At 32.2% G+C, this 16,597-nt stretch overlaps 1 protein-coding gene across 7 annotated transcripts in view; it reads left to right on the forward strand.

Annotated features, from left to right (window-relative positions):
- Agfg1 (ArfGAP with FG repeats 1) overlaps positions 1-16,597 on the forward strand; it is a 65,516-nt gene that overhangs the window by 24,324 nt on the left and 24,595 nt on the right. For 2 of the 7 annotated variants that reach the window (XM_026396239.2, XM_026396241.2), the window contains exons 3-8: positions 5,102-5,217; positions 7,951-8,113; positions 9,192-9,345; positions 13,650-13,769; positions 14,434-14,505; positions 15,889-16,098. In XM_026396239.2, the coding sequence (XP_026252024.2) occupies positions 5,102-5,217; positions 7,951-8,113; positions 9,192-9,345; positions 13,650-13,769; positions 14,434-14,505; positions 15,889-16,098 (835 nt within the window). The remainder of the gene's footprint in view (positions 1-5,101; positions 5,218-7,950; positions 8,114-9,191; positions 9,346-13,649; positions 13,770-14,433; positions 14,506-15,888; positions 16,099-16,597) is intronic. The other 5 variants (XM_026396242.2, XM_026396243.2, XM_026396245.2 and 2 more) reach the window with 3 other exon arrangements.

Raw genomic sequence — 16,597 nt, forward strand, 5'->3', positions numbered from 1 at the left:
TAGATCTGCAAAGATCAGCTAGGACTGTGCAACTTTTTGTGTGATCTGAGGGATAGAGCCATGCAGGAGTTTGTGTTGAGAGTAGGGGGTCTTCAACCAGTTGGCTACTGTGGGACTAGATACTTACCATGTAAACTAGAAGGTCCTGCCTCTTAAGATCCTGAAACATTGGCTCAAATAACTTTCAATGCCTTGTTAGGCAACTCAGGTGGCATAGGTGTGCCTGGTATATCTGAATTATAGTAGTTCCCCTGTGTCTTTTCCATTGCTCTAGCATCAGGTTCCTAAAAACTGATGCTTGGTTCTTTCTTCAGAATAAAGAAGTCTTGTCTCTCTCTTGGCAAGACAGAATGTCATCTGGTTTTGGATGCTTTATGAACTGGTAAGAAGAAATTAGAAACAGGCTTTAGGCACATAGAATTTCAGATTGATGGCATTGAGTTTCTTAGTTCTGTTTCTTAAACTTGAAGCCCTTCTGCGTGGCAAGTTTAACTCTGGGTACAAGTATTCAAAGGTTGCATCCCCAGGAACTTTTTGGATATTTGAATATTTTTGTCAGTCTTCTATAGAACTATGGATTCTACCACTTCCCCAAGGATAATCTCCTCGTAGTCTATGATCTTTCCAAGGGTTCCATGGCTGTGAACAGCTGTCTTCTAGTGTGAGATGATGACTTCTGGTTGTCTCACTTTGTACCATCTGACATAGCAGCATAGTGCCACAGGTCTTACTGCAGGTGAGCATGGTAGTGCTAGAGCAGCTTTGTGCAGGAAGCTTGGTTAGGCTACCTGCTGTGCTATAGAATCTCTGTAATGTATAGCCACAGCAGGATCCTGGTCCTGGGTAGGGGTTGCTGGAATCCACAGCATAGTGGCCAGATCTGTCAGTTTTCCCTTCAGCCCAAACACATGTAAAATTGAAAAATTATACAAGTATAATAAACATTGTGATATATTTCTTTTAGTGGCTGTTTTTATTATCTGTTCATCAGTCCAAAGTAAGTTTCAAGTACTATTTTACATCGCTATTAAAATCTTTGGCATTTGTGTCATTAATTAGAGTAAATATTAGTTGAGTATTTTTGAGTATTCTTGAATTTGAGTACAGCTCATTTCAAGAATCTTCATTGTACTCTTGGAAAAGTTTCTTTTGTTTGCTTTTTTTCTTGCAGTGCCAAGTGCTTTTATCAGTGAGTTATACCTCCATTTCCTGGATGAGTTCTATTAATTATTTCCAGTTTGGCAATCCAAAAACCTTGGTAATGAATGATATAGAACACAGATATCATTCTCTGATACCCCTTCCTGTTCTTCCCTTCTCAAGAGATATCATTTTGTTTTTTATTTGTATTCATAAAAATAAAATAGTGAAGAATGTGCATTTTTGTGTAATACTTTTGAGAGTATTATGTGTGGATGCATATAGCTATTTTTCTTTTTATTAGAGTAATATCTTATGAATATGTCAGAATTTGTTCATTCTTTGTCAGTTATATCCTTAATAATATTTTCTCCTAGCCTGTGGCTAGAAGTTTGTTATTTTGATGAGATGTAATTTATCAGTTTTCAGTTTTGTAGTTAATGCTTTCTCCGCCCTGTTTTAAGAAATCTCTTTTCAAAGTCATGAGAATATTCTCAATTTATATTGTTTCTCCAACTGGTATTGGTTTTGCTTTTTGGCAAACTTGATTTCTTCCCTGTTAGGTGCCAGCTGAAATTTCTGCTTAATTTTTTAGTCCTTATTTGAACATATGGCATATTATCCTTGGGGAAGTAGTAGAATCCATATGTTGAACTAGAGATTTGGGCACAGTTGATATATAAATTTGGTGATACCTATTTTCTTATCTCCCTTCTGGAGATTTATTCCTCACTTTCCAGTTGTTGAAATTATGGCAGACTCTCTCGTGTTTTAAGCTTTGTGGATTTCTTTCTTTCTTTTTTTTTTTTTTAGTTGTTTTAAGTGGTAGTTGGACACAATACCTTTATTGTATTTATTTATTTTTTGTGATGCTGCAGATCGAACCCAGCGCCTCGCACATACTAGGTGAGCCACAACCGCAGCCCCAGCTTTGTGGATTTCTAAATTTGAATTTTAGCAGTCCTGTGTAGTGCTGCTGGTGGGAGTGTGGGAGGGGCTGCTTTTTAAGTGATGATCCTTTAAAAACTGGTAAATACTATTTTTAATATTTTAAATAGTAAATATATAACATGATTCACTTAGATTCATTCCACATTTCTTTCCCTATCCCTCATTATTATTCCTATATGCTGGGTTAGTATTGTAATAAGTCCAGAGTTGCAGTTGTGTCAAGAATTAGCAAATTTTTTTGTGAAACATCAGATTTTATGCTCTGCTATCTGTAAGGTCTTTGTTGTAACTACTCAGTAGTGATGTCATTCACTAAAATGGTTAGTTACACATGAGACAAACATGTGGACTTGAGTGTTTCAATAAAATTCTGTCTACAGACAAAGATCTTAGGCCACATTTAGCCCATGGGTTGCAATTTGCTGACCTCTGGCCTATATATAATATGAGCAATTTGGTTCACTGAATTTATTATTTCTGACAAACTTATAGTCCTCCCTTTATGATTGTAAATGTACAGTTACAGAATCCCAAAATATTACATTTTGGGAGAATCATTAGTTAGGTTTCTGCCTAAGGAGAGTACTATGTATAGTTCTTTTTGTCCTAACTGGCTGAGAAATTACTAGATAAGGGGGTCTCTTTAATTAATTAATTAATTAATTTTTTTAAAAAGAGAGAGAGAGAATTTTTTTTAAATATTTATTTTTTAGTTTTCGGTAGACACAACATTTTTGTATGTAGTGCTGAGGATCGAACCTGGGCTGCAAGCATGCCAGGCGAGAGCGCTACTGCTTGAGCCACATCCCCAGCCCCGGGTCTCTTTAATTTAATATAGCATTTTTGGCAGTAAGTTCTGTTACCATTCCTGGGTATCTGAACTTCTCAGGCTTTGTCACTGAAATGTTTTTATAATGGAATTGTGCTTTAGCCTAGGCCTTTACATGTGTTAACTGCCTTGATGACTTTATAATGTCTGTTCTGTGCCTGGCATAGAAGGGAACCACAAGAAATGGTTATTTTTGAGATATGCTTGGGATGTGATGGAAAGGAAGTTTGAGTCCTTCTCCCATCCTTTCTTTTTTTTATTTCTTACTCAGTCAAGTGAGCAGGTAAGACTGAAAAGTATGCTTTTCCTTCTCTGATTTCCCAAGTATTTGTCAAGTTTTCCTTTTGCAATGTCAAATTGATTATTCTTTAATACAATTTTGGGAACATTTGTAGACTTTTATTTTATATACAGATTTACTGAGAAATAATGAGTATACAATTTGATGAATTTTGTCATGTATACATGGAACCCACCACCACTTCATCAAGAAGGCTTTGTGCCCACCCCTTTGTAATGATTTTACTCATCTGTTTTTCTTGCCTATGGAGAAGTTTATATTTCCTAAAATTTTAAATGTGTAGAATAATACAGTATGTACATTTTTGGAGGAATTTTTGACTTCTCAGCACAGTTATCTTAAGGTTTATTCATGTTTCCTGTTGAGTAATTGTTTCTTTTAATGGCTTACTAATATTCTACTTTGACAATCCCAAAATGTGTTAATGCATTCATCTGTTTAATGAACGTTTGGTTGAGTTATTTCCATTTTGGAGTTGTTAATAATAAAACTGTAGTGAATATTTGTATACAAATCTGAGTGGACATGTGCTTTCATTTTTCTTGGGTAATTAGAAGTAGAATGATCAGGTCATGTACGCTACATATATGTTTAACTTTTGAGAAACTCCCTAAGTGTTTGTTAACATTTTACATTCTGGAGAGTTCTATTTACTCCACACTCTTACCAACACATGGTATAGTCACTATTTTTAGCTTTTCTAGTGGTATAGTCTGTGGATGTCTTTATCATGGAGTCTCAGTGTCATTTCAGTTTGCATTTTGCACTTGACTTGTGATATTAGGCTACTTATTTGAAATGTGTAAATCTTCGATAAAGTAACTGTTCAAATATTTTGACCCCTCTATATTGGGTGGTCTGTATTTTACGGTTGAGTGGTAGGGGTTCTTACATGTTCAGGATTCAAGTTCTTACAGATTTTGCAAATACTTTGTATCAGTTGTAGCTTGCCTTTTTGATTTTTTTTTTTCTTTCAAGACTGAAGAGTAAACAGTGTTATTTTGTATGGGGGATTGAACCCAGGGGTACTTAACGGCAGAACCGCATCCGCTAGCCCTTTTTATTTATTATTTTGAGACAGGGTCTAAACTAAGTTGCTCAGGGCCTTGCTTAATTGCTGAGGCTGGCTTTGAACTTGTGATCCTCCTGCTTCGGCTTCCCGAGTTGCTGGGATTATAGGCATATGCCACTATGCCTGGAGAGTAAGCAGTTTTTAATTTTGTTTTGAATTTTTTTCTTTGTAGTTCTTTTTTGTGTTCTTTGGGTCCTATTTCCATTCTGCATCATTTCATTTCTTCTACTTCTTCAAAAAAGTTGAATATCTCAGATTGACCTTTTTTTTTTAGCCATTAGACCAAAAAATAAGAAATAAAAAAAAGCACAGGAGGCAATTATAAGATATGAAGCTAGAGTTGTATTTGTGTTTATTATTGTTATACTTTAATAGCATATTATTTATGATCCGGAATTTTTCTTTTTGGTTGATTTTTAAACTTGTTAAAGGGCCTGTAAAATTGCTACTGATTGAGTTTGTTTTATGGGTGAGGAAACAGATTTTATAGATTACATGATTGTGCTAATAGTTTATGATCATGCCAAGACCAAATACAATACCAAACCCTTAATCCTCTCAAATCTTGGTTTACTATTCATTTTTTTTTATAAAGTGCCATCTTTCATGATTTTGCTAAAAATTTTTACTGTGTATCGCAACATAACTAAAATAAATTCAGTCCTTTGTGGTTATGAAAAATATCCTCATTGAATGTATTACTATTGAAATTATTAAGTATGTTGGCTTTCTGAAAGGAATATAATTTCTTCTTTGTCAGTAAGTGAAGATATTGAATTTAACACTTCTTTTTTAATTGTTTCCAAAGGTCTGTAAACAGATCTGGCTAGGATTATTTGATGATAGATCTTCAGCAATTCCAGACTTCAGGGATCCACAAAAAGTGAAAGAGTTTTTACAAGAAAAATATGAAAAGAAAAGATGGTGAGTGAACTGTTTGTATTTCCACTAAAGCCTCACAAAATTTTATCAATTATGGTTAAGGTTAGTCTAATATGATGAAGGAAGGCAGACAGGAAGAAAACAAAGTAGCTAAGTAGGTAAGTAGGTTCTCATTATCCTTTGGTTTATTATTGGATTTGTTTTTCAAAAATGTTTACTCCTTTATCTTACTTCACTATACCTATTAGCAGCCTTTTAATTATAATTACCAGGACTCAGTCAATTTGCTACCTGGTTAAGAAGGGAGCATTTATTTATATTTCCTTAACTAAATCCATTATTTTAATAGGTTATACGTAAAGTTAATGTGTCCTTTACAGCACAGCAAGGACTACTACTTTACACCACAGAGCTAGTGTTCAACCACTTAGGGCTCCTCATTTTTAGCTTTATGTCACAATATAGGTATAGTACTCATTAACTATGAGCAGTTTTGAATAGCAGGTTTACTTCTTTGGAGGTTAAGAAGATAGAGGAGTCAAGAATAGAGGGAATAGATAATGAGGAAGGAAACTGCCACTTTTTCCCAACAGATGATATATTTATAACCTGTTTTGGTCCTGAGAGAACACTTGCTGTGGTTTATAGGGGAGTGATCTTTACTCTCAGTCAGTAAGCACGTTAGCTCTGATTTGTATGCTCGGTCAGATTTATATATTTCTTTTTTAAAAAATTTTGTAGTTGTACATGGACAGCATGCCTTTATTTTATTTGTTTATTTTTATGTGGTGCTGAGGATTGAACCCAGTTCCTCACTCACAGTAGGCCATTGAGCTACAGCCCCAGCCCCAGGTTTATATTCTTACTGATCACTAAAACAGACTACTTTTTGCAAGGCAAATTAACCAGGACTATATTCACTGGTGCTAGGTACATTGGTTATGAATATAGATAGAAATATACCACTATAATTTTAGTTCAGAAAAGAAAAAATATTAAAAGGTGATAATAAAAATATAGTGAAATGAATAATTCTTTTAAAGAAAGTGATATTGTCCTTTTACCATTTAATTCTTAACTTCTTATATACTTTATAGTCTGTAGAAGAGTGCATAGTCCTGGTGTAATTTTCAGTTTTCTTATCAGTATTACTTTCAACAACTAAGAAACTAATTTTATTTAGGATTTTAGATAGGGTAGTATTAGCCATGAAGATAAAAATGAATGTGAATTGTAAGAGAAAATGTGAATAGTATTGATAGAATTAAAATCATAGATTGACAGTCCTGTATTTATAACAATAATAAGTTATTCCTTCAAACCATAAGCTAAATAACTAAAAGCCTGAAGTAATTATAAGGCTTGTATTCTAACAGAATAGTAATAGCAAGAGTAATACAAATACAAACTATAATAATTCCAGAGAACAGAAGCTTTCAATAATGCTACGTCTAGAGATTAGCATTGCCAACTTTGGGGCTTTTTATCCTTACTGCTTTTTTCCCTCCCTTCATTGCCCTCCTCTCATGAATCCTGCCATGATGGGGTCAAACCTGAAACACTTATGACATCTTATGGGCATCTTTCCATGTCAAGCAGAGTAGCTCCATAATATTATTACAAATTTTAGCATAATCCCTTTAAGTATTTTTTTTTCGTGATGGATGTACAGTTTGTCTCCAATTTTTAAAAAATTATTTAAATTGCTGTGGTAACATGCATGTTCATGTACCAATATGCACTTACCAAGTTGATTGCTAAAAGTTTCTGGAGTGGGTACTTCTGGGGCACAGAGCATATGTGTGAATGTGTTTCAGTAGACAGCATGAAATTCACATGTGGATGGGAGATAGCTTAATTGTACATTTTTCTTCCTTTATAAGTTTTCATATCTATGTCTCCTTTTGTGAATTGGTTTGGTCCGTTTTAAAATGAATTTAAATGATCTTATTATAGATTTATAATAATTCCTTATATTTTAGGCTATTAACTGTAATATAATAAATGTTTCTTTACCTTCTTTTACATCTCCAAATGTTTATGATCTTAATATATTTTTGTTTTGAAAAATTAAAGTACATTCTATGTCTGTGTAAAAATATACTACAATGAATTCTCATACACATGTATGTATGTATGTGTGTATGTATGTATGTATATGTGTGTGTATGGGTGTATGTGTATATACACACACACACACACTGATAATGCACTAATTATAGTAATAATAATAAAAGGTCAGTAGAGTAGAGCAAGTGGATCAGGGAGAGGGAGGAAAAGATGGAGAGGGAAAGTACAGGGGAATGAAATTTATGAAATTATATGCCTGTACAAATATGATATAATGAATTTCACTATTATGTATAATTATGCACCAATATAAATAAATTAAAAAGAGCTAAATAATCAAATTATATTGCAATAAAAATAATAAGCTACTGATACATGTATAACATAAGATAACAGAAAATTACAGTATTAACTATTCATCTTCTGTTTTAAAAAACAGTTGGTATATTGTATTTATAAAAATAATAAATATATAATTTATTATAAGAGCCATTAGTAAATAATTGAAAAAAGTTTTTTGGTTCATCTATTACATTCTCTGGTGTTCCGATTAAGTGTAGTCTTAAGCTATCAATTTTAAGTGAGATTTTTCAGATAAGATTAATGTGGAAACAGTTTTGTACAAAATTAGAATTGAGCTTATCTTTTAGTGTAAGATTCTTATGCTTTAAAAATTAACTGCCTATTCTAATTTTCACGTTTTAGGTATGTCCCACCAGAACAAGCCAAAGTGGTGGCATCAGTTCATGCATCTATTTCAGGTTCCTCTGCCAGTAGCACAAGCAGCACACCTGAGGTCAAACCACTGAAATCTCTTTTAGGAGATTCTGCACCAGCACTGCACTTAAATAAGGGCACCCCTACTCAGGTGAGTAGTCTTTTAGAAGTCTTTGTAAGGACTTCCACTTAAGGAGAATTGAATATCAAGAATTTGAGAGGGTGTGTGTGTGTGTGTGTGTGTGTGTGTGTGTGTGTTTGTGTGTGTGTGTCTGTCTTGTTGTTTTGTGGTGTTGGACAACCACTTTTACCACTGAGCCATATCCGCAGCCCAAGAATTTGAGAATTTTTTTTTTTTATTTGAGAATCTAAGACAGCAATATAACCTATGTCCTCATGGTTTGTAATACATTAATTGATTATTGGGTAAGTGATAGGAATGTGGTTTTGTTCTGTTTTTGATTGCTTTAACTTCTCTGCAGCTTTATGAAGGTGTACAGGAAAGTTGCTAAAGCTATCTGTCTTGATAAACAGTTAGTGAAACATGAATCTGTAGTGACAGAGCAGGATAGCTTCTGTGATGTACTTTAACGGGATATTATAAGATTTTCCCAAATGTCTGATTGTGTGGCATGTTTATCATTGAAACTCGGATGGCTTTCCCTTATAATTTATTATTATAATTTATAATTATTATTATTATAATTTATATAATTATTATATATATTATTATTATATTATAATATATTTATATATTATTATTATAATTTATATATTTATATATATATTATTATTATAATTTATATATTTATATATATTTATATATATTATAATTTATATAATTTATATATTATTATTATTATAATTTATAATTCTCCCTATTCTAAAAATATGAAGAGTAAATTGATTTCTGAGGTCAGTACTTTGTTGTACTAGATGGAGTTGTGACAGATCTCATTCTGCGTGGCATTGCAACTTTAATCCTATATAGCGGTTCTGAAATATAGTAATGTAGATTACATTCTACCATTTTTATAGTGCATTCTAGGGCTTTTGGATAAATTGCTTTGTTTTCACAAAAGGTCTGGGTGAAAAATATGAACAAAGGAATTAAGTCAGTATACTGTAACTCTTCCTGCATATAAATACTTCGTGAATTAGAGATAGTTTTGTATAAAAATTCAGCAGCTCTTACTGAAAAATCTTTATAGTTGACGTGTGGTTTTTAGTCCCCAGTCGTTGGTCGCTCTCAAGGACAACAGCAAGAAAAGAAGCAGTTTGATCTTTTGAGTGATCTTGGCTCAGACATTTTTGCTGCTCCAGCTCCTCAGTCAACAGCCACAGCCAATTTTGCTAACTTTGCACATTTCAACAGTCATGCAGGTATGTCTTTTTTCAATAGCTTTTGGATGGTATATGTATAGAACACCAAGAAAATTCATTCTATTTTTTTGGTAACAAGAATCGAACTCAGGGGCACTCAATCACTGAGCTACTTCCCCAACCCTATTTTATATTTCATTTAGAAACAGGGTCTCACTGAGTTGCTTAGCACCTCTCTTTTGCTGAGGCTGGCTTTGAACTTCCCATCCTCCTGCCTCAGCTTCCCAAGCTGCTCACATTACAAGAGTGCACTACTGTGCGTGCCTCAGCATTCATTCTTCATTAAGCATCAGTTCAGTTGAGGGTATTTGATTACCCTTAAATATATATAACTATGTAACAGTGGTACTTTTAAACACAAAAGAGGTTAAGTATTTTATGTCTGTTAAACAGGACTTTTATTTGTTAAACCTCAATAGGGTTATAAATTGTTTAAATAATAATAGTAATAATTCATTCAAATTTTTATTTCAGTTCTAATTTTTTGTGTATTATGAGTGTGTGTGCATATATATATATACACACACACACACGCATATACTCTGGCACACATGCATATATATACACATGTGATCATATAAATATGTACCTAAAATTCGTTTGAATAAGGTCTCAAATAAGGTGTAGACATTGTAGTTGCGAAGTAAGTCTCTTAGTTATTTTAATCTGTAGGTTCTTTTTCCATCATTTTTCCTCTTATATAAATTGTTAAAAGATAGGAGCTTATTTGTCCTGTAGAGTTTGCCGTGGTCTAAATTTGTTGATTGTACCATTGTGGAGCTGTTAAACAAGCTCCTTTTTTTCTATATATTTCTTGTAGGTTGTAGTTGGATCTAGAGATTGGTCAGTTACAGGTGTGTGTATGTGTTGGGTTGCTAGGGAGTTCCAGATTCTTTGTGGGAGGAATAACTAGGGGACTGACTATTTGGGATTTAAGAGGCACATAATTTTTTAGTCTCTTTTTTAATACTATTAACTGCTCATTAATACTTGGGTCAATTATGCCAAATAATGATAAACCTAAATTTTATCTATTCATTATTTATTGTATTGGATTTATATTAGAAACATTACATTTCTATTGAAAATATACATGGAATCTATTTTGGATGCTATAAGCATTGAAGTGTATCACAGAAGATATACCCATCTCCATTTATGAATGATTAAAGAAGCATCAATTCAAATGTACTAAATACTAATTTAGGAATTAATTTAGCCATTTAATGGTTTTATTTGCTAATTCAAAACTTTGCTTTATATTACTTTCAAATGTGTGGGTAAGTTACTGCCAAAAGCTGATTTCTATAACTATAGATAAGAAAAATTTAAAACTTTATTTTTCTAAAATATATATATTTCATAATTTTATGAGCATAGCAAAAATATTTCAGTTTATTTCATGTTTGCTTTTTTATGCATTTTGAGCATTTACAGATCAGGGATTATTGTTACACTTTTTTTATTTGTTTGTTTGTTATCTCTACAGACTAATTTGTACCGTAACTGTACTCATACTTTAATAACTCCCTTAAAATGTTCTTTGAAAAAAATAGAAATAGTTGTAGAATATGAAATTAAAAAAGAAAGAAACCTATTTTTACAAGATCCATAGATGGTGATAGATTTTTAATTATTCTTTTCTTTCTCATATATGGTGGAAATGATAGATGAATATGAGGAAATAGTTCAGTAACCAAGTAGATGGGATGTGTTGCTTAAAGAAGTAGTCCTTTTTCAGCCTGAAGTTCTTCCTTATCTACAAATGCCTACTCAAATCTCCCCCCACCCCCCCCCCCACACATACCCTGCTGTCATTCTACTTATATTTGATACCAGGAAAATGCCTTTTTAAAGAAGGTTCTACAAAATTACTCAGTTTTCCCTTCAGTATATTTGATACCATGTTGACATTTTGCCTTGGAATAATTTTTAGATGTGAATCAATGTCATGATTCCACTGATGAATCTTATGCTAGAATCATTGAAAGCACTGTGTAGTTTTATTTTTTCATGTGTAGTTCACAAATAAGTCATTGATGGATGAGTTCTCACTCTGAAGTTCTCATTAAAAAAAAAAAAAAAAAAAAGAATTTACCCTGAAGAGTTTGATAGTATTTAATGACAAGTGATAATTATTCAGATGTGCCCATCTTGTTAGCATCTTTTGTTAGGAAACTTGTTTTGTTGTAGATAATTGAAGTGGCTTAATAGCTAGAAATCTATACCTTCAAAAGAACATTCTGGCTGAGGTAGTGTATATGAATATGTGGGGTCCTTATTGTGTTCAAGGAGTCATCTTCTACAGAAATAGGAAGTTAGAAACATAATTCATGTACAGAGTATTTTGTTTGGTTATAAACATTGTATCACAAAATCTGAACTGTAGTTTTGTCATATGTTATGGATCCCTCAGATGACACAAATGAGTCATGTAATGCTGTGTGGAACTGTGGTATCTTTTTTAAAAAAGGAATATTCTCATCTATCACTACATGGAAACATGGGCAGAGGAGTATTAGATGAAGAGGATCAAGAAGTCTGGTTTTGTTTGTTCTGTGTGAAATGCCCTCTTTTTTTTTTTGTACCAGGGATTGAACCCAGGAGTTCAAAGCACCCTGGGGTGCTTATCCACTGACATATCCTCAGCCTTTTAAAACATTTTTGTTTTGAGACAGGGTCTCACTAAGTTGAGAAACGTAAGTGTATTTCAGAACGGAAGAAGAGATGGTACCGTATAAGGTTAGGTACATTTTTCCCCCTACTTTTATACCCATGCAGATATATACAAAACAAAATACTATTAAGCTTTTCTGATTTTCTTCCTAGAATAGGAAGAAATATGTGTAGTAAGTTGCTTTGTTGGTGGAAGGAGTTTTTTTTTAGTAAATTTTTTTGGTTTGTTTACAGTATAATACATGTAAAAGCTCTACAAACTCAGGCATACATAAAAGAAGAAAATGATATTGATCTGAAATCCAACTGCTTAGGGTTAATTAAAATACAAATATTTATTATGAATATAATGCCATGTTTAGTTGAACAAAATTGGCAGTTAAAAATGTCTGGAATTTATTAATTTATTTTCCTTCATATAAACATTTTTGTTCAGGATTAAATATTTTTTATATGAGTTTTAATGGCTGCATTGTAGTCTGCCTTATGATGTTTCATAATATATTTAGGTGATTCCTTTTTGGTGGTCATTTGAGTTTCTGATTTTTTTATTATTATTGAAAACATAACTTGTGGAGCTTTTAGATACAGCTATACTCACTTGCATGGTTATTTCTTTACAGAAATTTCCTAAAAGTTGAATTGCCTGTAACCTTTTACTGTACTAATGATGTTTATCATTTTTCCATCCTTCAGACATGCTTTTCATTCTTGCCACTGAGCATTCCTTTCCCATGTCCCAGGCGTTTCTTATTCGCATCATATCCTCTTAGAAAATTCTTACTTAGCATCTCTTTTGGCCTTTCAAAAAAAAAAAAAACTTTCGAATTATTTATTTACATATTTAGATTTAGAAAAGTCTGGACATTTTCTCCTGTGTCGAGGACCATCTAAGTTGAGAAATGCATCTTGATTTTCTTTTTTTTTTTTTTTTACTGAATGTGATGTACAGTTATAATTCCTATATAACTTTGTTTTTTTAAATTATCACATGAATTTGAAATGGCAGCCTTCTAATATAGTGTGAATATATTCTTTTTATTTGGTGGTCATGTCCTTATACATTCAAAAAATTCTTTTCATATTCCTATGCCCTTGGGGCCACATAATTGAAAACTTTAAAGGGTCCCCAAAAGAATATTTTACTAATGTAATTAAACTATCTGTATCATTATTTTAGATATTTAGATTATTCCTCAGATTCACATAAGTTATTATAATATCTCTTTAAATCAGTGAAATTTCCAAAATGTGCCCCACATTCTTGTTTGTTTTTCTGTAACTCATATTTAATGTTCTGAATTCATTTTCCTTTGTTAATAGAATTTTCACTTTTTTAGCACTGTTCCTGAGGCTATTCAAAGGGTATTGTGTACAGATTATCTTTTCACACAGTATTTTTGGAAATTTCTGGATACCTGTTAGTAAATAGTTATATTTGGGTTAAATTCTTGTAGGACTGAATTTTTGTAGGTTAAATTCTTGTAAGTCTGATTTCTAAATGAATTCTCTTTAATGTGAGTTTTGATGCCTTGACACTTTTCATAAAATTCTTAAATTCATTTGTCATGAATTTTCATTTGTAGTTTTCATATTCATTAACGTATGTTGTTCCTTGCCATTTACAGCTCAGAATTCTGCAAATGCAGATTTTGCAAACTTTGATACATTTGGACAGTCTAGTGGTTCGAGTAATTTTGGAGGTTTCCCCACAGCAAGTCACTCTCCTTTCCAACCCCAAACTACAGGTAGAGCTTCTCCAGAATTATGCTTAAATGTTTACTTTAAAAACAACAACAACAATAAAACTCTGTAGGTATAGTTTTAAAAATTAAATTCTATTGATTACCTGACTTTAAAGTAGTTCTGTCTTACAAAGCTCTGGGGAAATCTGCAATCTTTTATTTTTTCTGTTCTTTTTGCTTTTCTGAATTCTTTTAGTATATTGTCTAATTCACTGCATTCATTCTCCTCCTTTTCCTGCACATGAATCTTGCTTAAAGTTCCCATGCACAGGGACATTAAAGTGTTTTAGGATCATGGAGCACATTGATTTAGGCCATCATTTTATGTCTGAATAAGGGAAGCTAATTGCTTCCATAGAACTAAAAGTGGAAGTAACTTCAAGAGCAACAAGCTTGAGAAAAAATTCTAAATGTTAGTTATTATAGATTAATAATAATCACTTTAATCAAACATAGAAATTGTTTTCTGTGCAGGAATTGGTCTTTAAACATTTAATATTCTCCCATAAACTGTACCATTTATAGTCATTAAATCATTGTTTAGATATTTGGCTGATTGCTTTTCTTTCAACTTTTTAATCTGTATGTATTGTCTTAAAGCCTTTTCTTTCAGTTTTCTTTTTTTTTTCTTTAACTGTCATCATTTATATAATTTCTGGCTGTCCAGCATTTAGAATGCTTTCATCTAGCTGCAGTTTTGGTGAATTTACTTCAGCTTTTCCTCTCCAGGCTACCCACAGTAAGTTCCGTTGTCCAGTAGGCTTTTTTTTTTTTTTTTAACTAATTTGTATGTTTTGTGCTATATCTCATGGGTGTTTTCAAATATAGATTATTAATCATTTTGTAATTCTAATCCTTTATAAATTTACACTTTTACTCTCCTCTATTATTGAGCTCAGTTTTTTTTACATAGCTATATTTAATCAAACTTAATTGGTAGTTTTGAAATAAAATTTTTCATAAAAATTTTAGAAGTTTAGCATTTGTTTTGCCATTTCCTTGTAACAGCTCACTATCTTTTAAATAAAGCACACTTTTGTTTGCTTCAATTATAACAACCACAGTTTAATTTCTGAAAATTTTTTATTAGTATATTATTTGTTTTAGAATGTCTAAAGAACTGACTGAAAGTGTTCATGGTTTTCACATAGAAGCACCTTCAGTCTGTTTTAAAAGTATCTCTAAGTGTTGTTTGCTGTCACCTTAATACATAACCATATGTATATACCATTTTGATTACTGAAAAGTATGGTTTTAGGAATGAAGAACGATATATCAAAAGTATAGGATCAAGAAAGCATGGTATGAAATATACTGACTATTCTTTTGTCAGTACTTTAGGAAAGTTCTAAAATAGAGGCATTCTAGTTTAGCTGTGTCAGTGTGTAAACTTGTGTTGATTAAAACATTTTTCTATCAAAAAATACAGTATTATTAGTATGTATAACTATATGGGTTTACTGTGAGCATCATGATATTGAATGCACATTAAATTACTATGTAAAATTAAATAATAGCTCTTAAAATGAAATTAAATGTAAAGCTCAATGGCTGTCTTTTTAAAAAGTTTTTGATCAAAATAATAGATTTAAATATTGTTAGCTTCTATTCCTGGGATTTGTTTAAACTGTGTTGCCATAGAGCTTCAAAAGCTTGAACCCTCCAAGTAAGATATTTTGCATCTTGTTAGTATAGTCTGTTGAAGGAGAACTAGTCAAAGATCATGGTATATAGCTGGATGTTCAGTGAAGTAACTGAGTTTTAACCAGTTAACCCCAGCCCCCCACCCCACCCCAATAGTCTTCCCTCCAGGGTTGATGTTATCTTAAATATTGCCAGGTCCTTTGGATTCTAGTTGCATAAATTATAAAAAGGCATGTAGATGATTAAGATTAAGATGATTCACCAGCCACTGATTTTAAGAATGTACACGATTATAAGGTCATAATATGGTTATATACATGATTTCAAGAATGTATGGAATCATAATATCGTGTACCTTATTATAAGAATGTCCTGTATAATCTTTATAAGATAATTTAGGAAGAAATGATCAAATTATCTACCAAAGAGTACTGGGAAAAATGTAGAAATTTCAAGTGTTCTGTTTATTTTGTTACAGGTGGAAGTGCTGGATCAGTAAATGCTAATTTTGCTCATTTTGATAACTTCCCCAAATCCTCCAGTGCTGATTTTGGAACCTTCAATGCTTCCCAGAGTCATCAGACAGCATCAGCTATTAGTAAAGTTTCAGCAAACAAAGCTGGTTTACAGACAGCAGACAAATATGCAGCACTTGCTAATTTAGATAATATCTTCAGTGCTGGGCAAGGTACCAAGCTTTTTTTTTTTTTTTTTTTTTTTTTTTTGTGGTGGTGCTGGGGATTGAATCCACGGCCTTGGGTATGCTAAGCAAGCATTCTACCCTGAGCTGTATTTCCAACCCCTAGGTATCAAGCTTTAAACAAAATAAACACAAATTTGTATATCAAACAGTACTCAAAATTTGGTTATATTTATTAAAATATTTTCCCCATTTGTATAGATAATGATGTCTACACTATTTTGAATGGAATTTTCACTTTGAGGTTTTGGATCTGAATTATCAACTACAAAATTGAAGGCTTAGGAATTAATTTATGAACTTACACTTTTAAAAGAAAATAATTGAAAATTTTTATTTTATCCTAGAAAGCAAGCTTTATTACTCTGTGGCAATAAGGAGCCAATAAATTTTACTAAGAGAGCTGCCTAAAGGGTTATTTGGTGGTTTCTGTATTTTGAACTATTTCCTGCTATTATTTGGTATTTTAAAAATCGATATAAAAAGC

Source organism: Urocitellus parryii, chromosome 1, assembly GCF_045843805.1.
Source record: "Urocitellus parryii isolate mUroPar1 chromosome 1, mUroPar1.hap1, whole genome shotgun sequence".
Classification (NCBI taxonomy): domain Eukaryota; kingdom Metazoa; phylum Chordata; class Mammalia; order Rodentia; family Sciuridae; genus Urocitellus; species Urocitellus parryii.